A 26696-nucleotide genomic window follows, 5' to 3' on the forward strand; every position below is an offset into this window, starting at 1 on the left:
AGTTGACTAACGAAATGCGTCGGTTCGCGTTATATGCGTTGTTGACGTGAACGTATTTAAATGTCCAAAAGGAGGTATTTTGTGTAAGCTTCTCGGATTTTTAGGTCTTACTATTAGTTGTATGAGAGGACGGTGAATGGAAGAAAGAATTTGGACTGGAAGAATATGGAACCACACCCTGCTGTCGTGAGAAGTGACCACAGCAGTATAAGAAGGATGTTTTAACTGGATTCGTAAGGTAATTTTTTGTTCTGTGACTGATGTGATTGCTTTGAATGTTACTTTATTGTTGCCTACCTAGGTTTCCTTACATTATTTAACTGTTGAAGTTAGAGCAACGCTCGTTGCCTCTCATCACTACTTTTCCTGTGCATATATATTTGAATAAGAGATGTATCCAGCGTTCTGCCTTCCTGAAACATAATGTACATCCAAGGGCGTACCCAGGATCATAACTGGGGGAGGGGAAGCCGTGGGATTTATGAGATTATTTCCTTGAAAAAATAGTTTTATCTTAGTTCCATATATTATATTAATTTACATAATTTTTCGTGGGTTTAAAGACAATTTGTTGAATACTTTCGTTTCCATTCAGTACTGATTTTGCTTAAAGACTTTTGCGATTTTTGCTTCTATGGGGGGCAGCTGCCCCTCGCCGGGTACACCCTTGTGTACATCCATTGTAAACCTTGTGAATTCCGTTACATTGCAATGCTATCATAGCTCTTAGAAAAAAATTATTTCATTTTTATTCTTCTCTTCGTCAAATTTACGTTTTATCCCATTTTGAGTGAATCACTATCAGTTATCTTCATTTATGTCCATAGAAAGACATAGACACTGCCCCCTCCTAGAGGCAAAAATTGCAAAAGTCTTCAAGAAAAATCAGATACTGAATTGAAAAGAAAGTATTCAACAAATTTTCTTTAAATCCACGAAAAATGATATGTATTAGTATATAAGATAAGGAGCTAAAATAAAACTATTTTTTCAAGGAAATAATCTCATAAACTTATAAATCGCTGTTATAATTTTCTTAAAATGTTGGTTTCATTCACCTTTTCCATCCTCAAATTTCACAACTTGGTTTGCCCTCCTCCTAGATCATGATTTCCCCTCCCCCCCCCCTCCCGCCCCCCAGTTATGATCCTGGTTACGCGTCTGGGTAGAAAGATACATTTTATTATTCACATTGGCATAGTTTATATATTCTCATATTATATTCTTTTGTCATTACCAACTTCAACCTTTTGCATCCATTTTTTGTTCTTTGTTGCCTCTTATTCCAGCGTGAATGAAAACGAATCCTGTCTCATTTTATGAGTGTGTATTCTTACCCAGTGTCTTAAATTCCCACAAGTCATGCATGACACTTCTGTGTAGAAGCGCATTTATCTGTTTAAACAATATTTGTGGGGAGTGTTTGTCATGAATAATATTCATACATTGCTTTTCTACAAAGTTATTTCTATTTGAACTCTGTGAATTGTATTGGTAGCGTTAAAAAGTGTTACCCATCTTTAAAGTGGTTAATTTTCAGTGATTTTTCTCCTTTATTTGGTCATTTTAGGCTCATGAAAAGGACTTTTCACGATTGAAACACCTTAATATTGTGGTAATCTAATTAACAAGCTATGGCGGAAGCTGTGTTTCTTGCTCACCTTTTGGTCATAGCAGAAGAAGCTGACAGGCGAAGAAGGTGTTTGGAAGTGAAAACGATTCGTGATTCAACGAATCCATTTCATCTACCTGATGCACAGTTTGTAAAGGCCTTCAGTCTCTCAAAGGATGGTGTTAGATACTTATGTGATTCCCTAAAAGACAGATTACAGCGACAAAGACGCAGTGGCGTTCCAGTTGAGACTCAGGTAATTGCTGCTATTAGACTTGTTGCCTCACCCTGGATAAATATAATTTTGCCACTCATCACTATCCTTATATGGATAATAATTATAATAATGCTTTATTTGTCCAGAGATCAGGATGTTACAATAGTTACACTGATATGGGACACGTCAGGTTAAACATACAGTGGTCAACAACATGCAAGTCACTTGTTAAACATTGCTAACAAGCTCATCAATTGAGTAAAACATTTTTAATTCTAAATAGCTGATCAGGTTATCCTTAAATGCAGCTATGCTTTAATGTGTTGGCACAGGATGGGTATCGAGAGATAGAAAGAAAACGTCTATTCACTTCCATGATCAACAGTAGACTCCGATTTATTCTCACAGCTGTCAGCTGTTTTGCCAATGGAAAAATCTAGTAGTGACAGATGGCACTACTAGCATGGCAAAGAATGACTTGAATATATTGCAACTCCCAACAAAATGAGCCTTGAGCTCAGCTGGCAGTTTTTTGTGTAGTTGAAGGCCCATACAACTTGGACCAGTACCTGTATTCCTAGTGCGTACATAAGAGACATGCAGCTGATCATTCTGTGTCATGGAATAATGGTGATTGTCACAGTTCTTAGCATACTGAGTTAGAATTCTTTAAGTATTTACAAGAACATGACAGATGCATACTCATGGAAGTGGGAGTATATCCAATTCTTTGAAAAAGGAACGGCATGGGGCCAGTGACGCAGCCAGGAATTTCGTGCGAGGGGGTGCAAAACCAGGGGGAAAAATTTTTGGAAAACAAGGTGGAGGGTCAAGTAGAGGGTTTAATACTAACTCTCCCTCTCCACTACGCCACTGCATGGGGTGTCATGTTTAGAAAAAGTTATGAACCGAATGGCTTTTTTCTGAATTCTGAAGATGGCCATGGCATTAGAAGTTGTAACCTTATGAAGGCAGGGGCGCCGACTTATAAAAAATATTGGGGGGGCCCATATCGGAGGTTTTTCCCCGGGAAGAGGTTAAATTCAAAGTGTGTCGCAGCGCCGAAAAGCTGTCATGGTTCACACCACCTGATTCAGTTAACCTGCTTAACCTTATAATTATTTGTTTTAACACATTGTTGAATTTATTTTAAACGGTAACTATCGTCAAACATGGGAAAAAATTACCAATATATTTTGTGATTTCACAAAGCATAATATAACTTAATTATTTTCTTGAATTATTGAGGGGGCTCAGCCCCCCCAAACGAATCTTTGAGGGGGCTCGGGCCCCCTCAGGCCCCATGGAGTCGGCGCCACTGTATGAAGGGCATATCATAGTAGTGGACATCAATCGCTTTCAAAGATTTCTTTTTCTTCTACGCTTAAGGGTGTAAGTGGGTGTGTCCTTACCATTACCACTAAAATAAAATTCCTTGATCACTATTTAATAGGCATTGCAATCAAGTAATTTATGATTTAGATCCAGGGGCAGTCTGGTGTGAATGAGGGCCTCCGGCTGCAGCTCATTAAAGAGCTCTCCCCCAGAAAGTTTTAGGAGAGTACATGCCCAGAAATGGATTTTGACATTATTTCGGCTCTTTAGAGTAGATAAAAGTTAATAGAAATTGCAATTTCGTCAGAAAAAATAGTGTGAAAAGTGAGAATTGCACAGATATAAAAATTTAATAATCCAAATATTAAAAAAAATCTTTTCGGATAATCCTTTCACAAAATAATCCGGTTCTCTTTATTCTTCCGATTCCTTTATTTAATTATTTTTATATGAACTTTTTATACTGAGATTCTTGTAAATAAAGTATATTAATGAAAACTTAGAATTTTATATAGCGAAAAAAACTTTGGTTCAAAGTAATCTGATTCTTTATTAATTACACCTTTCATATATACTTCACAATAAATGCAAGCGATTTGGGGGCCCTTGGCGATCATGGACCAGGTACCCCTGTTTCGAACTGTAAATTCTAGGTTCTTAATGACATTGTGGATTAATGTGAGCAAGGGGATGCTGGTTGCAAAATTCTTTCCTCTACCTTCCCATTAACTCTTTGCATTCGATTTTTTACCAATCTTTGTGATCCCTTCATAATTCCTTTTAGCATATGAATTCCTACCTTCATTTTCAGCCTTTCCACAACCATTTACTTTTTGTAGGTGATTGTTTTCGTGTCTGCCATTGTATACAAAACTCACTCAGTATCAGGTAGTGAAGATTAATCAAAGATGAGTTGATTTCTGTTTTTTAATCACCATTACTGACAAGGGGAGATCACGTACCTTGCTCCACCTTTTTCAATGCTGTATTTTTTATGGCATTCGGAATGGCGAACACATCTCTGAACTGATAGTGGTTCCATTGAATGGGCCTTGGTTTGGCTGTAATCAATTAATTATCATGCGTTACTTTCAGTAATCCTTGTATAATTTCATTATAGCTCTATTTTCTACAAATGGATGAGTTGGTGTCTAGTGGTTAGCATCGTCGACTATCACCTGGGGTGGCAGGTTTCGGGCCTCCATCCCGTCAGTATATTTTGTAGTCTTCATATTTTCACTATGCGGCAAAAAGTTAATAATTAATTTTCATTGGAGCAAGCATAGGCATGAGAGGAAGTTTTCATCATCATAATGGTGTATAGGTAATTAAGGAGTGTCATTTGAAACCCGCCCTATTTTTTAATAATACTAGGCAAGTTAAAAGTACCACATGAAAATTAATAAATTACAGCCAAACTAAGGCCCATTCGATGGAACCACTACCATTTCAGATATGTGTTCTCCATTCCGAATGCCATAAAAAATACAGGTTTGAAAAAGGCGAAAGGTACATGGTCTCCCTTTGTGAGACCTGAAATACCTTCAGTGGCTTTTTCGATGACTTTCTTTCATTTTCACATTTACCTCTAACACAAGTGCTACATTTCACTGTCATCCATTTCTGCGGTAGATGGAGGTGAAGTGTTCTTTAAATACCACTTTTGCATCCTCTTTTTCTTAAAAATCTGCTTAAAAATGCTTCTTCCCTCACATACCTGCTCTTTTGCAACATCATCCCTTTATAAATGAATAATTCACAAATAATCATCACAATGAATACATTTCTCATTAATAAATAATCATCGCAATAACATTTCTCATAATTTAAGGGCACTGTACTGTCTTGCTCATGCACTCCTGTTTCGCTCCACATCACCCCTAACCTTGTAGGGAGAGTGGGGTAAGGGCATACAATAGGTGTGAAATCAGTTACAATCCCTATATGATGGATATTCGGAACAAGTTTGACGAAACACTGACAGTTGCATGTGAAATTGGTCACTTTTGATGTGGTACTTAAAACGTTGAATGACAAAATTTCTTACATTATGTATTATCCCAAACCTTCCCCTTCCATATAATCACACAAAAATTTCCCTCAAAACAACTCTTTTTGTGAAAAAAATTGGAAAAAAAGATATCTGGCTCACATTGACCAAAATGAAATTGAAATCATCATTCATGGTTATTTTGTTTAATGGAACAATTATTAATTATTATTGTCCCTTTGTACTTTTTCCTTAGTGTATGCAATGAACTGGGAGGAAATCTTGTAGTTGGGTTCATCTTACATTTTCACTATTTTAATGTATTAAATGTTAGTTCAGTTCTCTTTACCTATTATTTCACAGGTGCTCGCTGCTTTACGATTTTTTACCATTGGTAAATACCAACGTAATGTGGGTAATGATAGTTTGATATCTGTATCACAATCAACTATGAGTAGAGCAATAAGAGTTGTTGCAAGAGGCATATATGAAGTCCTTGCACGTGAGTGGATCAAGTTTCCTCAAACTACAGAAGAGCGGGCCACTGTCATGGAGAGGTAAACTTGTGCTTTGTATTTAATTTATTTGTAATCTGCAAAGTTCTACCTGCTCTTTGCAGTAATTGTGCTGTGCCCTCAAAACCAGGAATGACAGACAAAATTGAATAATTTTGTTGGATCTGGAATGGTGGATTGTGACAACTCTAAATATTAGTCAAGAAATTGCATTAAGCATAGAGGATTTTGTAAATAAATGTATTTCTCTGTAAATGCTGGTTAAGGCAAAAGGTTAAGCGATTTTTGTAATAGGTGTGAGAAATATGATACTATCGATGTGAGACCTTCACTAATATATAACAGTCACTGCATTTTTTTCTTTACAGCTTATCTGAATTGACATAAATTGGAAATTGTAAGTTTTACATGTCGTAATTAATTGAATATATTATTTTTGGCAAAAAACAGTCACAATTAAAGAATTGTAGCCAAGTTAATAGTCCAATGCGACTTTTAAAACCAAGAAATATGCATATGTAAAGTAATAAATCAAACAATAATAATGAAAAAAACATGACCCATCGGAGGTCGTCGCCAGCGGCAAGTTGGGGGAACTAGAACGACTCATACGCTCAGCAAGAGGAAGGGGGGGCCTGCTAAAGCATGGGAGATTAGGGGCTGTGGTGGGGATGGAGAGTGTTCTATGGGTATTTGGGAACTCGGCGACTGCCTTCCTAGCAGCGAGGTACTGGAGATAATACAGACGGAAGAAAGGGAGGAGCCTGTAAGACCATGAAATTCGCGTCACTGCACAGACTGCTATACTATCAGGGTTCCTCATGTCCCATAGCATTTGTACATCTAATACCAGAGCCTAACATGTAATACCATGAGCCTTGGTACAACTGCCTTGGGCATAAAGGAACCTGAATATCATAGTGTTCTGCACAGTGACGGAGAAATCCATAGGTCAATGATTTGGTTTGATTCATGTTCCAGGGGAATTTTTTCTCGTGGCAGTTCATATCAATTTCACCACTTTTCATGCACCAGGCTCGAAATATTACACTTCGTTAAAATAGTTAATGAAAAATGTATAACATTTACTGACTGAACCCTAAACAGTGATGTGCTGTGACCCCCTAGCCATGCTAACCTAGACCTTAGCTCATTCCCACCCGGAACACCTGATGTCAGGTGTAGCTGTTGCGGATTTTGCAACACAAACGACCGCACATTGGCTCTGGCCGACACAAGGGAAAGGAAGTAACCACTGTGGTTGCAATTGTCTGATGCATTCAGGCCTGGCCTGAGACTGAGACGAGCGAATCCTTAGGGCCACTATTGGGCCCTACCCTCCCACTCATTTATGATCATCATCACTACAGGAATCCGTTGCAAAGTGGTTATATTGTCCATAGTTTTTTCAATGATACATTTTGTTGCATAATACAATGTTTTTAATACTTTGAAATAAATTCTTCATTTTGTTCTGTGCGCAAGCAATTTTTAAAAGAAATTTTAGCATTAAAAATAATGGACTTATAGTCTTAGTACCTTTTGTTCACTAACTTTGCCATTATTAACAATAGAAATCCATTTATAGTTTCACAATTCTTAATAAGTGTTCATGTTTCCTTTAGAAGAGTAAATTAATGAAAATCAAATGCAATATTTGGTTGAAAAAAAAACACAGGTAATGCAATAAGTTGACAGGGGATTCGTGCTAAGATAGGGTTAGAGCCAGGGTCTAGACCAGTGCACCTGGGTGCCCCGTTGAGTTGGGTTCTGAATCTGAGGGATGAAAATACCAGGGTAACTCCACTCATGAAAGAGCTCCGCACAGAGAAGTTTAAAATATTCTCATGCTACTCATTGCACAGAAAACTTTTTCCAATTGTAGGCACCGCCAGGAAAGGGTTAAGCAAGTGGGAAAGCATACACCAGCTTCAAAAATAAACTTAAAGATGGATTTGGTCTACGAAACATTAAGCAGCATACTTGTAGCGACTTGAAAACAATTTAGAGCATAGTGTTTCATCTAGAGCCTTGCATACACAGAATGGTAGGTTGTAGCCATATGATTACGGTGGGTGGAAATGGTTTAAGCATTGTGCTCCATTAAAATACCCCAGAAGTCATTCTACTTTAAATTGTTTCCTTAGTTCTTATTATTTAATTGAGTTTGCGACTTGGAAGATGTTCAGAAATTCAATCAGGCAGTTTAAACACCTCAAAATTCACTATTCCTCTATTTGATATTGCACCGTCTCCCATTCAAAATGCATTGCATGGTGGTTGGCCATATTATAGAGCCCCAGGCAACTTTTAGGCTGACCTGAAGTGATCCTGTGTACGGCATATTGCAAATGTCATTCCTTTGTTGTGGGTTCACTAGATTTAATGTAAAACCTGTGATGACTTGTTAAAGAAACTATGTTTATTATGAATCATTGCTAATGGAAATCTTGTTGACAGATTTGAGGAAACTTTTGAAATGAGGCGTGTATTGGGTTGCCTTGATACATGTCACATAGCGATTACGAAGCCTGCTGAGCACGATGAAGGCTACAAGAACGGGAATGGATTCACCTCGCTGAATGTGCAAGTTGTATGCAGATTTGAATTATACATACTTATAACCTATAGAACAATTGGCTTTTGTTTCCAATACTTAGAATAATGAGCTCATGTTACAGAAGCTATTTGTCACACATTTCAGGTTGTATCGAGCGATTTGCAGTTTCTAAGTGTCAATTCCCGCTATCCTGGGTCTGTTCATAAAAGTTTTATCTGGCAGTATTCATTAATCAAGGAGGAAATGAAACGGCTTTGGGATTCTGGAGAGACATCATGGCTCATAGGCAAGTGTTTGTATTTCTTAACTCTTGGGGGTACCTCATACCTCACAGGAGGCAACTATGTACCTATTTGTCAGGCCTCGGTGGCTGCCGGGTAAACTCCTTGCCTGCCAAACAAGAGGTTCTGAGTTTGTGTCTCGCCTAGGTAGGTTGCTCCTATCCAGAGCATGGTTATTCATGCACGTGTGCATAATTGTTAAATTTGTCGAAAACCCCTATGTAAAAGGACTATATGTGCTGTTTTCACTGGTGTGGGAATAGATATGTAAATAAATTAGTGCAACTCTTAATGAGGTTTTACTGAGAAATGAAGCAAGTCACTGCATTGTATTAACTACATTTTAACTGATATTTTAGCCAAAGACAACATAAATTATTATTCTTGTTTGAAGTCAGATGAATATGGAATTCTGACTTTACCTCATATGTATGTGTTTTCCGTGAGTGGGCAGGCTTCAAACTGATTCAAAGTAAAGTTTTTATTCCCAACAATGGGGGTCAAGAACCATAAGATAGGTTGCTATGACTTTCTGGCTATTAGAATGTTTTCTTGTGTTCTCTTGTGTTTCAAATTCATTTTAATTCATCCAGATGTTGCTTCATCCTGTGTCCTTTTTGAAACTCCTGGAGACTGGTAGATGCATTAAAAATTCAAGAGAATATTGGAAAACATCCACTGGGAGCTTATTGGATTGTTCCTAACATCATACATTTTTAAATAAAAAAATGGTTACTTTGGATCCATGGGAATCCTGGCAGAGTAGGAAGAACACGTCTAGGGTATTAATTCTGTATTTCAATTAGAAAATTACCACATTCAGAGACCTTTTTGGCTCTTCAAAAGAATCAGGCACAGGTGGGGATTTAGTATCAAATTTGAGGGGAATCATGACTAGGGTATGGGGAAAATGGAATACACCATGGTAGTCTCCCTCATTAAGAGTTAAAATATTTTACACCATATAGTTAAATTTCTCCCGAGTGTTAATTTCTTCAATCCCCAATTTTATGCATTTTGGAGCTAAAATTTCATTTCTATTCTTAGCAACTGGTGAAATTGAAGAATTTTAGATGTATTTGAGTTCAATTCACTATGAAAATTTGAAATTATTTTCCAAGTTTTTCATCTGAGTTGGATCTGATAGCATTCATGCGATGTGTTTTTTTTCAGGAAACTCAGATTATCCTCTCGAACCATGGTTATTAACACCTGTAGCCGAAGCCACTGAGGGTTCTCCTGAATGGAGATTCAACAATAGTTTGGAACATTCGAGAAAATGTGTAAAAAATGCATTGTATCATCTGCTGAACACATTTAAATGCATAGGTGAAGGCAAAATGCTCCATTACAAGCCTGTTGATGCAGCGATAATTGTGGTTGCTTGTGTTGTGCTTCATAATTTAAGACTTCATCACGGTTTAGTGGATGTTGCTTGTGATGATGACAGAGCAGAGTATGAAGAGGTGTCTAAAGTTAACGAGAATCCACAAGAAATGGAATCTGGTGAAAGAGTTGACGAGGCTGAGAAAGTCCGATCAATGCTGATACAGAATTACTGGGATGATTGATCATTTCTCATTGTCTGTTACAATTGATGTAATAATATAGAGATGGCACTTCCACTACATCTCGCCTGCTATGCTTACTTCTTTTTGAGTTTCAATTATTTTGAAAATGTTTTTTTTTGTTTGGTTCCTTGTGTCAGTTCTCAGTAATCAATAAAATATTCCAGTTGGAATGCTGTATGGGTTTTAAAAGCCATTAATGATTTTTCCTTATTGCACACACTATAAAAATTGGCTACATGACGCATTTACTTATTTCACACAAGATTTGATGCACAATATCACTCTAGGAAAAGTGTTGACGTATATCATTTTCCCTCAAGATAAGCTTTTCAATCAAGTTTTGAGCAAATTTTTCCAGCACGAATTCTTATTGGCCTTTGTTCCAAATCTGATCAAAAGTTACGTACTTGTAAAATCATTTACAGAGAACTGAATTAACCCATTCTTAATTAACTAATCCACATGAGGTCAAATGTTTTATATTTCCACCGTGAAATTATTACTTCTCTGCTGGAATTTTTTCTATTTGATGTATTTATCCTAAGGATAATTGTTTAATAAATTTTTATAATCAATGGAACATGTTTTTTATTGATAGTATCTGTAATGCATGCTAAGGAAAGTCCATGAATCAGTATGCATTGACCAGCCCTTTTAGGATGCAGTCATGTCACCTACATTGCTGGTGGGAAAGAAATTTATGTTTAATCTGTTTTGAGAAGCATATTTTGAAGAATTCTCAATTGCCTATGTTGAGACTGCTTCTGCTTCCTTCAAACCCCATTGAAATTTTGAGAAAATTTTTTTATTATCCATTAGTTAATTCCCTCTGATGTTGCGTTTAGAATCGTTAGTTCTTTCCCTTATTAGTTTCTGGCACCGAGAGCTGTCACCAGGCGAATAAAGATAATCAAATGTGCTCTGAAATTGGATGTATTGATCCAGTCTGATCTAGCAATATGGGAATATTTCAGTTGTTCTAGTGATCATAATTCTTCATTGATAATTTCTTGGGTGCTCATCGTGGTAGTTCTAAACTTTCAGAATGCATACGTACCTGCATCACTGTTTGGGCCTTTAAGGTTTTGTGACCGATTCTGGTGGTACTAATAGCACATTTTTTGCCTGCTACACACCTCCATATGGCATCTCAAATGGCTTGAAAGGCAATTTAGGAGGGCACAATATGGCAATACACTGTTGGATCACTAACATCAAACTAAAGTTGTTGTGATCAGAGCTTTTAAGCCACTCATAGTGGATAAAACACCAGAATTTGTACATTGACCTTCTATTGTCACGTTGAAAGAATGGGACCCAGATATGTATACATAGTGATAAGTAGCATTGGTGGAAATTCTTCTTTATTTATCTTTCTTCAACCAATGTGTTAGGGCTATTTCAAGGATGCTTGTAAACTTTCTGTGCTCTGCTAAGAATTGTAGTTGTATTTCATTGTTGGCTTCTGATGCAGCTGCCAAACGGTCGATTGCACCGTGAATAGCCTGCACATGAGAAGATAGATTTGATAGACATGAATACATGTATTTAACATCGCTTAAAGTTTTCTGCTGTAAAATCTTAAAGCTACTACTAATTTACCATCAAAGCTTCTGTATTTTTCTCCTGAGATTTTTTTAGTTTTTCTGTGGCTTCTGTCAGGCTGGTACTCAAACTATTTGGCCTCTCTGTAATTAAAAAGAATTAACAAACATTATTGAAACAGTATTAATAATTGCAAGTGATTTCCTCTGAGGCTCTTCCATATCTGCAGCAATTCATAAGTTAAGACAAGAAGTTGTGCACAAGTACTTCAGTACATTCTATACAACTGGTAAAGAGGTCTTAGCAAAATATGTATGTACTAGCCATAGTTCAACTAAATTCCTGGAAGAAGGAGTTATTCTCCTCCTTGCATGTTTGTTAATCAATATGTTACAAGAGAGTCATCAAGCTTATTTTATTTTTTTATATTTTATTTATTTATTGACGGGCATGCTGCCCTTTAACATGGAATACATGGACACAGAAAGATAATACATAAGGAAATGAAGGATACATGAGGAAAAATAGCCTTACAGAAAAAATCACTAATCAGTAAAAATATAAAATAAGTTATCATAAAAAATCAAAATAGGTAATCATTGAAAAATCAAAATAGGTAATTATTAAAATAGGTTAAAGTCAGATGATACAATAAAGTCTTTGTGGGTATTTCAATACATACATTAATCTAAATACCTAAATTATTCAAATAAATGTTTCACCAGTCCATTAGGTGACTGATCTAATTTCTAATTTGTGTATACGCATTGAGTGCATTCTGCCACATTGATTGCTCAGCTTTGCTCTCTGAGTGAGTGAATGATCTGAAATCATTGGATTGAGCAGTCACCATTGCTGCTCTCACTGCCCACAAGGCAGACAGGAAAACAAGTGCAAGTCAGGCTGCATTCAGTTGCATATCAATGAGTGATCATGACGTTGTGATTGCAGAGTGCGGCTGAATAGGGTAGTTTCCTTCATCAAAGAAAACGAAAGGCATTGATTGCGATTCGTTACCCACCATTAGTGTATTCATAATATACAAATTATTTGGTTTTAGAAATACCGGTTTAGACGAATGGAAAGGGTCAATTTTATCCTCATTTCAAAAAGGCCAGATTGACGCCCATGCGATGCCACTCCACGTGACGTCACAGGGATCTTCTAGTTTCTATACGAGTAGATAGGAGTTTTACATCGTCTGAGGTTACCAATGCATGCATGAGGCACAGAGCTCAGGGAAACATGTCTTAATAATCACCTATTAAAACTGGCTAAGGTCGGAAAGTTTTCTTCGCTTGATAAGGTATTAATAATCATTATTTAAGCTAAGCACTACCAGCTAGAAGGTACTCGGCTACCTGCTAGCATCCTGCGTCGTATCAGTGCTCAAAGCCTCGCCCCAAGGTCACCTCACTTGCAGCAGTGGGAACCAGAACAACGTCACACGGAGATTTCCCGGCATTCATACTTCCGTCGCGTTTTCGTGCACTTGAAAATTTTCACTTTTCATTTAATCGCGAAAAATATATATTGTCATTTAAAAATCTAAAAGCGTGAAATACGTACTCCAGGAGTAATAATCTTTCGAATTAGGCAATAAAAAATAATAGGAAACCACCCTATTCACTCATTGCCTAACCTCGTTCTTCCAAGGAATTTTAATTAATATCATTGTCTCTGAAGTTTCTTTCTTCAGGAAATTTAACTTGTAGTCAATTTTCCACTCACTTTCATTATACGTGTGACTGTGATTATAATAGGTATGTCACTGATTAAAGCAAAGGCAGCATCTAGCGGGGGGTGTTAGCCCAGTAGCCATTAGCAAAAGAAAAGAAATTCATGATTCCAATCAATAGGTTCTGCCTAGCATTTATTAAAATTCATTATTTTTTGGGGGAAAAACCTATCCATTCAGCAAAATATCTCTCTAAATATATCCTTATCTGTCGGACCTGGAAATATGGTACAGTTCTAATATGATGTTCTCCATTTTGCTCTGAAAGATATCTATCCTAAATTGCTCAAGCAATCTCAGCCTAGAGCACAGCCTCTAGTGGCTCCCAGCCCAATTTGAGTAACATTTGTATAATGCTTTCAGTACGCCCATAGCAGTTTTTGATAAATCGTGCCACTTCCCTTTGTATTTTAAGAAGTCCATGGATTAAGTCTATCTGTCCTGGATCCCATGAGCTGCATATTCAAGGTGTGGCTGGACGATTGTGAAATAGCACCTTTCTTTTAGTTTTTCATCTGAAAATTCTTCCCACAACACTGTTAGCAGAAGGTTTTAAAAATCACCCTTTTGCGTTCAACTCCCTTCTTTTATTTACGACAGTACCTATTCCAGTTTATCTGTCCATAAACTCTAACCCCATTCCTCTCCCTCCTCTTCTTACTCAACATCCCCCTATTATAGTGTCCAACATTGGGGCATTTTCTGAAGTGCCAATAATCAAGTTGATTTCATTTACAGTCCATTTGGTGATCTTTAGGCACTTTACGAACAATTGCCAATGGCAGAGATGTATAGTGGTCATCGCTGAGTTGAATAAATTGGCATTCAGTTACTAATGGCACCGATAGTACAGAAGATCTTACCTAAGAAATGGCTCATACACCTCTCCTCTGTAGGAGGAAGTCCATGAATTTTAATATGACATTGATGCCTTACGTCATGAAGTTGACTCGAATTCAAGTTAATTGATTATTGGCTCTTTTGAACACACCCCACATTACTATGTACTCAGTCCGTACATCTTCTCTGCAAGTTTCTTCTACTCACCCACCATATTTAGTGCATACTTAGTTGTTTCTATTTCTCCTGGCCCATTTCACCTTCTCCATTCTCTTTGTTACCTCTATCTCAATCATCTCCATTCAACCAATCAACTTAAAATTGAATTATAATATCCTGTCTCCCAGTGAAGCCAAGAAATTGTGCAACTGGTCATCTAGGGCAGTAATTCATGCTCCTAATTGCATTGTAAATCGTGGAATTTTGAAAATTTTTCTCAGCACATGCAACTGCAATTGTCAGTGGCGCAGCGAGGGGGGGTTTTGGGGGATAAAACCCCCCCGGAAGTCATAGAAATTTTTAAGTTTAATCTATTTCACTTAATTGGATTAATATTTCTTATAGAAAAGTGTGAGGATTAATAAAATATCCCTCAGAAGGCCGTAAAAATCACCATTTTGAACTGTTTATCTTAATTTTTTCCGGTGGAAGACCTCCCGCTTACCCTGGAGGGTATGCAATACCCCAAGCCCCCCAGTATTAGTTGCACCTGAAACCCCCCTTAGCCTTAATTCCTAGCTGCGCCCTTGGCGATTGTAACTGCAATTTGGATGACAATATTCCTGGGACATATAAAACAGTTTTAGCACTTCAAAAACCACTATCCTCCCATTTTCCCTCTGAAATTATGTGCTTGCTGATTATATTAGGAAGTCTGTATTGAAACTTTTTTCTCAATGCATGTAACTTGGGTTGAACTGTAATTTTGATTATAAAATACTGAGGCAGTTTAATCCTTTTGGTGCCAGCCCATTTTGACCGGCATTCTGAAGAATGCCAGGGCTTTTTTTGGCGAATTTGTAGGTTTGCGCTTCAAAATTTACATGATGCCTAATATTCATTTTCAGGAACTATTTTTTTTTATTTGTTCCCAAAACATACGGGTATGTTAAAGCATGACAGATACTAACAAAAAGTTACCAAATCTACATGAAACACAAAAAATAAAAGGCATGAGTGTAAAAATCCCGGGCCAATAGATCGGCCCTTGGCGCTCTTGGCACATACCCCCGGGGCCGATAGATTGTCCCGCTGGCACTAAGAGTTAAACACTTCATAAAGCACTCTCCTTACAGTCCAATTTTAATCATTTTGCCATTTGAAACATTCAAAATATCTACACCCTGTCTTCAGCTGATTCCATGATTGGCAAACATCAATCGCTTTTCTGCTGCTTTGAGTTCAGCAATCCTCACATCTTTTCAATGGAAAGCGCTCTCCAAATAAGACTCTTACTAAATCACATACTCACTGTTAATTACTTGTGGTATTCCCAGAGAACTCTTTGATGATGCCGTGGAAATATTAGCTGGTATTGGCGAGCTCTTCTCTGGTGCATCAGAACTTGGTCCAGGCCTCGTTGGCATCACTCCCTTTGGTGTTATTGCTGTCAAAGGCGGCAGTGCTGACAGTGGAGGCAAAGCTGTCAGGGGAGTTAAAGTTGGTAGTGGAGGTATGACTGACGACATGGGAATTTTCGTCAGAGGAGGGATTGAAGACAGTGGAGCCAGCATGGGCTTTTCTTCGGCCTCATCGGCACTGGTTTCTGTCGTGGGAGGATTGGATATTGCAAATGGATCAGATGGTGATTGAGGGGAGGTTGGGGTAGAGTTGGGTGATAACTTTGGAATGGGGATAGTGATTTGATGAGGAAAGGATGTATCTGACATGTATGGGGAAGCGGGTGGGCTGTCCGATGTCTTGATTTCAGATGGTAGTAGTGGAACCTTGGACATAAATGAAAATAATGAATTCTGTGTAAAAATTAAGCATTATATGCATCTGAGTGAAAAGTTAAGTATGCAGATGAATAAGCTCATGCATTTAACCCTCGAGCGGGCACGCTGGGGCATAAAGTATGCCAATCTTTGAAAACCAAGGATTTCAACATTGTACGTATATTCTGGTCTAGAATGGCCTTATGTATTCTTACAATGCACTTTGAATGTCAGTGGTGTGAGTTTTCAAAGCTTGAAGTATTGTAGCTAATTTATTTTTAGATTGGCAAGAGGAACCGACACCCATGGCATACAAAGTACGCCACGCAACCGGCCGTTTACCTTGTGTTTTGCTTTTCTAGAATGACCTCGTGTATTCTTACAGTGTCATTTTGTTTGTCTATAGCGTGAGTTTTTAAAGCACAAAGTATAGTAGTAAATTTTTTCATTCAAATTTCATTTCAAATGTAGTAAATTCATTTCTTATGTGTTTATTTATTATATTATCACCCTACCGGTTAGTCTTGATTGAAGTTGATTGGAACTTGGTGTTTTGGAGTACTTAATGATTTTTCGAAATATTTTGTGGACAAAATTATTTTTTTTTTATTGCTCATCTGTACTAAAAAATGGGAATTATGGCAAACTTTGATTAGAAAAAAACACCTTTCATAATTATGTGAAATTATGATCTTTAACTGCCGTAAAAATGTGACCTTTCACTATTATTTCCCTTCAAGGAGCTGTTGCCGGTACGAGATTGTCAATTTCTTTGAATCCTTGAAATGGTTTCAACTTCAAGCTTTTTATTTATGATTTTCATTAAATTAAGCCGTAAAATTACCCGAGATTCAATGGACGGAGAAGATGTAGTTCTGCTCTCACTGCCACCAGTCACCAAGGTCTGACTGCTACTTGATGCCTCCTGAAACATGAGTTTTTTTTGCAACTTGTTTAAGGAACACAATAGCATGTCTTGAATTGTATCATGTACTACTTAAATCTACTACTTAAACTCTTAAACATGTCACTTCTCTCGTATTATGATGCCAAAACATTTAGAAAGCATTAGAAATATTACAAAAAATTATAAATATAGAATCTCTTGACCACTCAGTGACATTGCATATATCTTTTTGCTTTCTTGAGTGTTGGTCAAATAATGATGGCATGTAATTAATTCCTGGCTGGCATTTTGATGAATTTATTGCTGTCTTCAGTGCTGGAAAATTACTATGTACTGAGAAATGGAAAAGTCAGCCATTAAGCCTTTGAACATGATTATTTATGTATTTAAAAAATAAATACCAGCTATAATTTTCACAAATTCACTATCTTCTTCAGATTTTATAATTTAACTAGAAACTGGCAAAATTCTAACCTGGAGCTGTTGACCATACATTATAAAATTTTCAAGATTACAAATTTATAGATCTAACAAATTTATTGTCACCTTGTTTTAGACCCCTGTATTGTTAATGAAGTGATTTTTTTCTTGGTGATGCCGTATTAATAAACATCAATCAGAAAACTAAATATAGCCTGTCCTAGGCCAGGAAGTAAAGCAATCCAATATTAATTGATCATAACACGCATCGGGAATTAAATTGACATTAGAGGACTTTTGATGGATACTATAGATATTCCGAACTTCCTTTTTATTGGCTACCTATGCTTAAGAGAAAATTAAACTGTTCAACAATTAGCTATACCATATGTCTTTCTCACCACTTTTAAGTTATTGTAAACTTATTCCTTCCCCAGTTTTCAGCTATGAAGCCTCACCATGTACATAATCCCAAATAAATCTGGAGTTAATGAGGCTTAGTACTTGCCTGAGCCCTATCACCAAGTCCAAATTCCTCCTGCTGTAGGCCATAGCATGAATCAAGTCCTATTACTTCAAGGACTTCAATGTCTAAATCAGGGAGGTCTTGAAAAGCAGTGTGAACCCTTGTGGGCATTGGACCAATTTTTGCCTTGGCTGCTCTGCCACGAACATTGCATTTCAAGTCAGTCCAGCACTGAAATGAAAATAATTGAATTATTTTTCCTGAAGGAGAAGGATTCACTCTTGGATAATTCAACCCAGGTTGGTTTGGTTAGGTGAGGGAAGTGCTCACCTCAGTCTAAGCCTCAGGTTTTCTAGAAGATTTGGAGGAGGATTTTATGCAGTAATTCACTTGCAGCTAGGTAGGTGCAAGTGAATCACCTAGTTTCTGAAGAAAGCAATATTCAATTGCGAATTAAAGGTTGTCAAATCTCCAATGCCAGTTTTTTTTGTGACATTGGGTCAGGCAGTAAGTGACTACCAAACAATACTTATTCACATTTTAAATGAGAAAAAAAGTTTTTTTTAGTTTTCTTTCTCATATTCCGCATCTAATTACCAACATAGGTAGCCAAACAGGATTTTAAGTATCAACACCAATATTTTCTGTGAGACACCATAGCTACAAAATATGCTGGAGACAAGTTATAGATAATACTAGGTATTTACAGTTTTTTGAAACCTTTAATGTAACCATAAAATTCAACATGCAAGCTAACCAGGTTTAGCTAAAAAAATAATGCAAAAAACAATTTGAGACATGGAAATGTACTTCTTATAGAAATTATATACAGAGTTCTCCTTGAAGTGGTTACTGCTGGGAAAGCTTAATTTTTAGAGTCAATACAGCAGTGAAAATGGACAAGCAACAAATATACTATACATATATAGTGACATAGCAAAGTTTTGTAGTACATGCATAATAATGAATGGAATTGCACTAGAGCGACATAGAAAACTCTTTTAACACTTTGCGTGCCATGGACGTAATATTACGTCCTGCTAATCCTTCTGAGGATTGCCATGGACGTAATAGTACATCTTTCCATTTAATTGGCTTTGTATGCGTGACGCCGTAATATTTCGCCCGTGATACTTTTCCAGTTTACTGCTTAGTGGTTCTGTTATTTCAAAAATCAACTGCTCAATGAAAAAGCGTTCACTTTATGTCTTGAGGACGAAAAGTTCTCTGTAGCTACCAGCATCCTCATCTTAGGCCACTTAGTGTGAAAATTCTTTGGGCCAATGGACTGTTCGTTGAGGGTGCATCGACCCTTTTTGTCATCCAGGATTTATAATTCTTTGCCTGGAACAATGCTTTTTTATGATTTCCATGCTTTAAATAGTTCAAATTGAGCGTATTAAAAAATTATTATGCATGTTATGGTGGTACATCATATGTTGCAACTTTTTTATTTTTCAAAAACAGTAGGTTTTCATTGTTAAATAAATGTTATTTAACAATGAAACTATTTACTATTAAACTATTTAAAAATTAGCAATAAATGTTATTCCACTCATTCATAAAGAAGAGCAAAGTCCATTTTTATTGAAATGCACGTCGATATAAATATATTTTTGATGCTAATGTTTTAAAAAAATTTACGAATATAGTAAAAATGGCTGGATTTTTCAGTAGGGCTTTAAATTTAGCAGCCGGCACTCAAAGTGTTAACAGGGATGATTGACAATAAGAGTCATGAAGAAAATTTACCTTTTTCCACTCACTAATATCTTTCTGTGGTCCGGGTAGTTTGTTAAGAACCTTTGTCAATGCCCCCCAGTGCCTATCACATACAGCCTTTCCTTGAGCAGTGAGAAGCCGGCCTCCGGAGAAATCTTTGTGCTCAGCCATGTAATGGGCGAGATAAAATAACTGTTTTGTGGTGGCCCTTCTCTTGTTTAGATGTGTTTGGTCTCCATCTGTGTGTCCAACAAGGAATGCAATTCAAGGAATCATTGCAAGGACAGCTTTGGCCTGAACTACAAAATCCTTCAAAATACTTAAAATCATGGAATTTTATCAAAATGATGAAGTGTTGTGCTTCTAACATTTATATCCAGATCAAAGAAAGGGTTACTGTGATAATGTTTTACAAATCATTTTCGAGACAATTTTTGTCATTTCAATTACTTATTTTTACAATCACAAAGAAAAATACAAGTACACCCTTAGCGAAAAAACTGTTGAAATTTCAATAGTTAATTGGGACAACTGTTGAATCCAACAGTAACTGTTGAATTCAACAGTAAATTGGGACCACTGTTAAAACTAACAGTAACTGTTAAAACTAAAAGTAACTTTAAAAACTAACAGTAACTGTTAAAACTAACCATAACTGTAAACTCTGACAGTAACTAATAAATCCAAAAATTATTGATGAATTCAGAAGTTACTGTTGGATTCAGCAGTTACTGTTGGATTCAACAGTTGTCCCAATTAACTGTTGAAATTTCAACAGTTTTTTCGCTACGGGCAAAAATGGAGTAATGAGCTCCCCGCATCCTAAAATTTATTGTGCTCTCAACTTAGTCAACTTTGAAACTCGTTTCTGCTCGGATTACCAAATCAAGAGCATTCATCCCTTAGCGAAAAAACTGTTTAAAAAAACTGCTGAAAATTTCAACAGTTATAATTGGGACAACTGCTGAGTCCAACAGTAACTGTTGAAAATTCAACAGTAACTGTATAAAATCCAAATGTAACTGATAAATCCCAACGGTAATTCTTAAAATCCAACGGTAGGTACCTAACTGTTAAAATCCAACAGTTTTTTCGCTAAGGGATCTTTTACCAAAAGTTAAATAAACAAATGAATATGTTAGCATAACAAAATATATCCCAATACACAATGTGCTCAGCCATTAACTAGCAAAAGCTTTCAAGAGTTCTAGTCCCATTTTTTATATTAAATGAAAAGTTTAAATATGCTTTTTACCTGCTTTCCTTTTCTTTTTATTGATATGCTCTGCCATATCTGGAATAAAGAATAAGGTGTGATTTTTAATGAACTCCATCTTCAGAAGTGGTTATGTCATATTAAGTTACATATAATATATGCCTTATATACAGGGTAATTAGTGTAACTATTCCAACTGCGATCCATTGTTATATCAGTCAATCAATTATTTTAAACACTTGGTAGTTATTGGTGAAAACTGGTGACAAAATTTTAAGTTTCACCTGTAACTGGTGGACTATAACCAGTTACTTACTGAACTCACTAACACCTATGTTTTCTAATCAGAATACCTATTTTTATGTGATATTATCAGAAAATTGATGTTAAAAGGCTACCATCTGAATAGGGTAGTTTCCTTCATAAAAGAAAACGAAAGGTATTGATTGCGATTCGTTACCCACCATTAGTATATTTATAATATACAAATTATTTGGTTTTAGAAATCCCAGTTCAGACGAATGGCAATGGTCAATTTTATCCTCATTTGAAAAAGGCCAGATTGGCGCCCAGGGGCGGATCCAGGATTTCTTTCTGGGAGGGGCACAAGCAAGGCTGTATCCAGGATTTTGTTCAGGGGGGGGCACAAGGATACCTTGTTATACAAAACGAACGAAATTATAATGGGACCGTATTAAAAATCTATCATATTTTTAAGGGTCTGGGGGGGGCACGTGCCCCCGTGCCCCCCCCCTGGATCCGCCTATGTTGGCGCCTATGCGATGCCACTCCACGTGACGTCACAGGGACCTAGTTTCTATACAAGTAGATAGGAGTTTTACATCGTCTGAGATTACCAATGCATGTATGAGGCACAGAGCTCAGGGAAACATCTCTTAATAATCACCTATTGAAACTGGCTAAGGTTGGAAAGTTTTCCTTGTTTGATAAGGTAGTAATAATCCTTATTTAAACCAAGCGCTACCAGCTAGTATGGTACTCTGCCACCTGCTAGCATTCTGCGTCGTATCAGCGCTCAAAGCCTTGCCCCAAGGTCACCTCACTTGCGGCAGCAGGAACCAGAACGGTGTCACACAGAGTTTTCCCATCAATCATACTTAGCTGTCACGTTTTCATGCGCTTGAAAATTTTCACTTTTCATTTAATCACGAAATATAGATATCATCATTTAAAAATCTAAAAGCGTGAAATACATACTCCAGGAGTAATAATCTCTCGATTTAGGCAGTAAAAAAATATAATAGGAAACCACCCTATTATGATTTGGGAGTCTGGGTACTTGGGGTAGGTCCTTGGGTTCGAATTTCAGTTGCAGTATTTTTACGCTGCAAATTTCATATATGGTAAATGGAAACAAATTTAAACATGAGCGTGTACCTGCAGAGGTATTTGCTCATGCAGTGCGTACATTATATTGGCATTAAATATATTTTTTACTCGAGGAGTCTGGGTTTTTAGGCTAAAGCCTAAGTATATGTACCTAACTTTTGTTTATAATTTGCAGCCAGCAAAATCCTGATTTTTCTCATTCTGAGTTTTTAATTATTCCGAAGCCATCCTCTCAAAACATTGGTTGCACATTCAGTTTGTTTGGTAATCAGAAGAGGATTTTTCCCATGAGTCCCAGAAAATACGGCTCCTGAACAAGGGCAGTCTGGACAACGTGAGGTAGCCAGGAATTTCCTTTGGTCCAAAATCAGGGGGAAAAATAGGGAACTAAGTAAATACTTAGTTTTATAAAACCCTCTATGGAGGGTTTTAAACTATTTTTAACACTCTTTATAACCAAAAAACTTCATTTGTCAAAAAAATCTTTTGTAAATTCATGATTTTTCAATATCTTGTTTTCTTTATAATGAATCAAAGTAATTTTTTTATATTTGGGGGGGGTTTGGACCCCCTGACTTCCCCCCTGGCTAAGCCACTCATGGGTCTGGAGTGATTCAAATTGCCCCAAGTCATTGAGCCGTAGTTGGGGCCAATTGGGGCCATTGACTACGGCTGAATGACTTGGGGCCATTGACTAAGGCTCATGATGGGGCTCTTTTTACCGAGGGATTCAGGAATACTCCCACGTAAAATATTGGGAAATTGCTTGCAGGGAAATGGATTTTGACACTATTCTGGCTCTTGAAAATTAGATAAATTTAATGAAAAATAGCAAATTCGTAAGAAAAAATACCGTGAAAAGTGAGAACTTCAGTTTATAAAATTTTAAAAATTTGATTGTTTTACTGTCTGAAATAAAAAAGCTCTGATATAACATTTTCGAATAACCATTTTTTTAAAAATCAGGTTCTGTTATTTATCTTCTTACACATTCATTTTTTTCCCCAATATTTTTACACTATGTTGCAAATAAATAATTGAAAAAAAAACTTAGATTGAAATAATTTGAGTCTATTTTTTACCACACCTTTCGAATAAGCTTCACGATAGACGTGAGCGTTGTGTCGAGGGGCCTTGAAGCTTGAGGCCCTCGGCGATCGCCTACCAGCCAACTCCCGCTAACACCTGCTCCTGAATACTAAACCGGGAGGTTCGAATATCGGTAAATTGGGTTCTTTATCGTAACAGAGATTAAATTTTCCTTTGACATGAGCACTGCGATTTTATTCATATCCGACTCCTATCTTATATATAAAAATGAATCGCAAAATGTGTTGGTAAGCGCATAACTCAACAACGCCTGGACCAATTTGGCCAATTCTTTTTTTAAAATGTTCGTTGAAGTCCAAGGATGGTTCTTACGGCGAGAAAAAAATCGAATAATTGCCGGGAAACCCTAAAAACAGCCCTTTTCTTTTTCACACCTGGGACCTGGGACGACGAAGTCCAGAGTCGGGACCTGGGACGACGGAATTTCGGATCTCGAAAAAAGATCAACCCACGGCGGGATCAGACTACGGCACCAGTACGATCATACTACGGAATAGACCTACGAATCTGCAGGCGCTCGAAGGGAAGAAAATTTTTTTGACGATTTTCGAAGTGCCGAAAAATTTCAGTCCAGAGTCCGGACCTGGGACGACGGAATTCGGACGACATTTTTCAAAGTCCGAAGCCGGACCTGAGACGACGGAGGGACTTCGAAAAATTTTCGAAAGCGGGGGTCTCGCCGAGTAAAGCAAGACGAATCCCCCAAGCTAGGGCTGAGTCTCAAGAGATCGCAGCGTGGCAGCTGCTCTACCGAGTACAACACCCCGCTCGGTACCAAAGTCGTCTACAGACAATTCCGAGACCCGACGCCGTCCTCAGTCGGTCACCCATGATCGACCGCTTGGGGGAGGCATCCCGTCGGCGCTGGATACGCCCCGGGAGCCCCGGTTTCCCCGATCGGCAAGTCGGCTCGGATGCCGACGCACCCCTAAGCAAGGCAAGCGACGCACCCCTAAGCAAGAGCAAGAAAAGTGTCTCGAGCCTGCCGGCTCTCGGGCCTCCTCAAATCACCGTTGCCTCATCGGCCAGAGGGGATTCTGCCTTAGAGGCGTTCAGGCATAATCCCAATAATTCACACCGAATTATTACCAGGGTGACGGTTCTGTTCAGGATAATTTTTTGCAAAGAATATAAAAAAGGTAGGAACAAAACACTGCCACATTACAAATTTTTTTGACAGGACGAAGTCTGTCGGGTCAGCTAGTTTATTATAAACGTGGAAGTGTTCCCAAGGTGAAATGGCTCAGCTTTAGTATCTTTTTATAAATTTTCAGATTACATTCGAGCGTTATTAGGGAACTACTCGCCTCTACATTATCTATAAACATTCGGAATCAAAGCAAGAAGAGCTCGCCTACTTAACTTCCAATAAAATTCTTTAGGTTCTCTTATTGTTATGAAATTACTGAAGGAATCGGGTTTGTCATTAGGCGCAACATTAAACTCAACTACCTCGGTCTATTCTCGTTCAGCGACTCGCGCGGTATCCAAGAGAAGTCGTTGGTTTCTCTTGACTATTGTTTACTTCTTTTAAACGCAACTACGGTCACGTTGATGGGAAGTTAACTATGGTTGCGTTTTGCTGTCCGTCTATAAGTACATTGTTTACAAAACGCTAATGGGTGCTTTCCATTCATCGACACTAGTGGACTTGAGTCTCAGATTTCGTGCTCCATTCTTGGCGTGTCGCTGACTGTTGTGACACAAGTCAACAAACGATTACGCGCAGGAATTTGAGAGTCGTAACCAGTTTCCGTGAGTCGACGCGTGAGTCGCGTGAGTGGAAAGTACACAAAATGTAATAAACAAGAAATCGGTGCCTTCCTCGAATACTACACCACTAGCAGGAAGAGAATGCACCTACCTATCTTCGTCCAGTGACAAACAACGAAACAAATTTTGCATTTTCCCTGCATTCCGACGGAAGTTACATGAAATTACATAAGCGACTAATAGAATTATATTGCATTCCTCATTCCGATATACCTACGTAGATTTTTACAATGCGATAATATTTTGCGGAGAATAGAGTAATACATGAAGTATCCTAAAAGAACGAATACATACTACATATTGTTAAAATTTATGATAATTATCATCGTAAATGTTATACTGATTTGTCGTCCACTAGAAAATGACACTTGCTGCACGACAATTAAAGGTTTTTGATTATCACTGAACACGTATATCGAAATAAAATAAGAATTTTAAGTAATTTCGAAATTAAAACCTAATGTCCAAGTATTGTGACGAAATATCAATCTTAGTATTGAGAAGTTAATTATAAATGACGACAAGATCAAATGATGCATGAAGTGAATTATGGTAAAATCTTTCAGAGTAAACAAATGGTTACTAAGAGGACTTTAGAAAGAGATTGTTTCAATTTTTAAACATCCATGTGGAAATGTGAAAGCTTTTAAATTCCACACGATGCGTTTATTAATCATCGGCCATGTTTTCAACACAATTGTGTTAATTAATTAATGACAGGACATTAATGTCATCATCAAGTTTCGGTTTCCGGTCATATTTTATGAGCTCGCAATTTTCAATGTAATTTTCTGAATATTCTTCGTGTATAATGGTTTCAATTTTATATATAATGTAAAATACATTTTTAAATCATTTTTGTACGCATTAATTGTCTCAGTATCGATAGATAACATGATAATCATTCATTTACCTCGTATCGCTGGACGTGGCTGCTTTTAATGTCCCGCGGAATCTCGTTCTTCCTTGTTCACTGTCACGCCATTCGTAGATTCTACGGGAGATGGCTCTGCTAGCGGCGATTCGTTTACTGAAAGCATTCGAAGGGACCAGTGGTACAGCTGCTGCCTCAGGTAGATTCTGTAGATTTCCTTCGTTCATATCACATTTCTCAGCAGTCACATCATAGTCAATATATTTTCATAATGGCAAAGGTGTCGATTAGTGATGAAGACGAAGTAAAAGATGTTTACTCTAGGCCGACGTTAAAACTGAAGGTTCTTATTGAAGTAGGTACCGGCGGGAAAATAGCAAATTATTATTAACGCAAATTCGATAGAAATTTCACTTTTGTTCCGATGGTGGCTTCACCAGTGTGCACGTCTCGTGGAACGCCGAACGCTTCAAGCGTTCCCCTATCGACTGGGTTTCAGAATAGCTCCAATAATAGCCGACGCGAGAGGAGAACTCGGCGGGAAGGGATATTCTTGCGTCGATAGCGGCTGCGCAGTCGTGAAAGCGGGACGAGGGGAGTTGGTCTTATGGAAGTTGGAAGGGGCTGCGCCTGCGCGTTGTTGTCAAGTCTCTGTCGTGCGAAGCTGCCAGACGTTTTGGCCATAGATATCTCCGCCTTGCGCTGGCCCAATGGAGG

The 26696-nt window shown here is 37.6% G+C and overlaps 3 protein-coding genes across 4 annotated transcripts in view; 2 read left to right on the plus strand and 1 right to left on the minus strand.

The window, feature by feature from the left end:
• On the plus strand, window positions 1–10661 carry LOC124168797 (putative nuclease HARBI1). The gene is made up of 6 exons (XM_046547108.1): window positions 1–238; window positions 1571–1868; window positions 5518–5711; window positions 8130–8262; window positions 8374–8515; window positions 9684–10661. Exons 2-6 carry the CDS (start codon window positions 1635–1637, stop codon window positions 10079–10081), a joined length of 1101 nt encoding a protein of 366 aa, XP_046403064.1. The 5' UTR covers window positions 1–238; window positions 1571–1634; the 3' UTR covers window positions 10082–10661.
• Window positions 1–26696, plus strand: part of LOC124168795 — a 332814-nt gene that overhangs the window by 278971 nt on the left and 27147 nt on the right. The gene's annotated exons all lie outside the window — the stretch shown is intronic.
• On the minus strand, window positions 10296–26458 carry LOC124168796 (YLP motif-containing protein 1-like). Its single transcript, XM_046547107.1, has 8 exons — window positions 26019–26458; window positions 20912–20950; window positions 19687–19895; window positions 17977–18165; window positions 16986–17066; window positions 15676–16150; window positions 11684–11769; window positions 10296–11586 (listed from the first exon to the last, which is right to left on the minus strand). Exons 2-8 carry the CDS (start codon window positions 20946–20948, stop codon window positions 11446–11448), a joined length of 1218 nt encoding a protein of 405 aa, XP_046403063.1. The 5' UTR covers window positions 20949–20950; window positions 26019–26458; the 3' UTR covers window positions 10296–11445.

The sequence above is a fragment of the Ischnura elegans genome, chromosome 12 (assembly GCF_921293095.1).
Source record: "Ischnura elegans chromosome 12, ioIscEleg1.1, whole genome shotgun sequence".
In the NCBI taxonomy this organism is placed as follows: domain Eukaryota; kingdom Metazoa; phylum Arthropoda; class Insecta; order Odonata; family Coenagrionidae; genus Ischnura; species Ischnura elegans.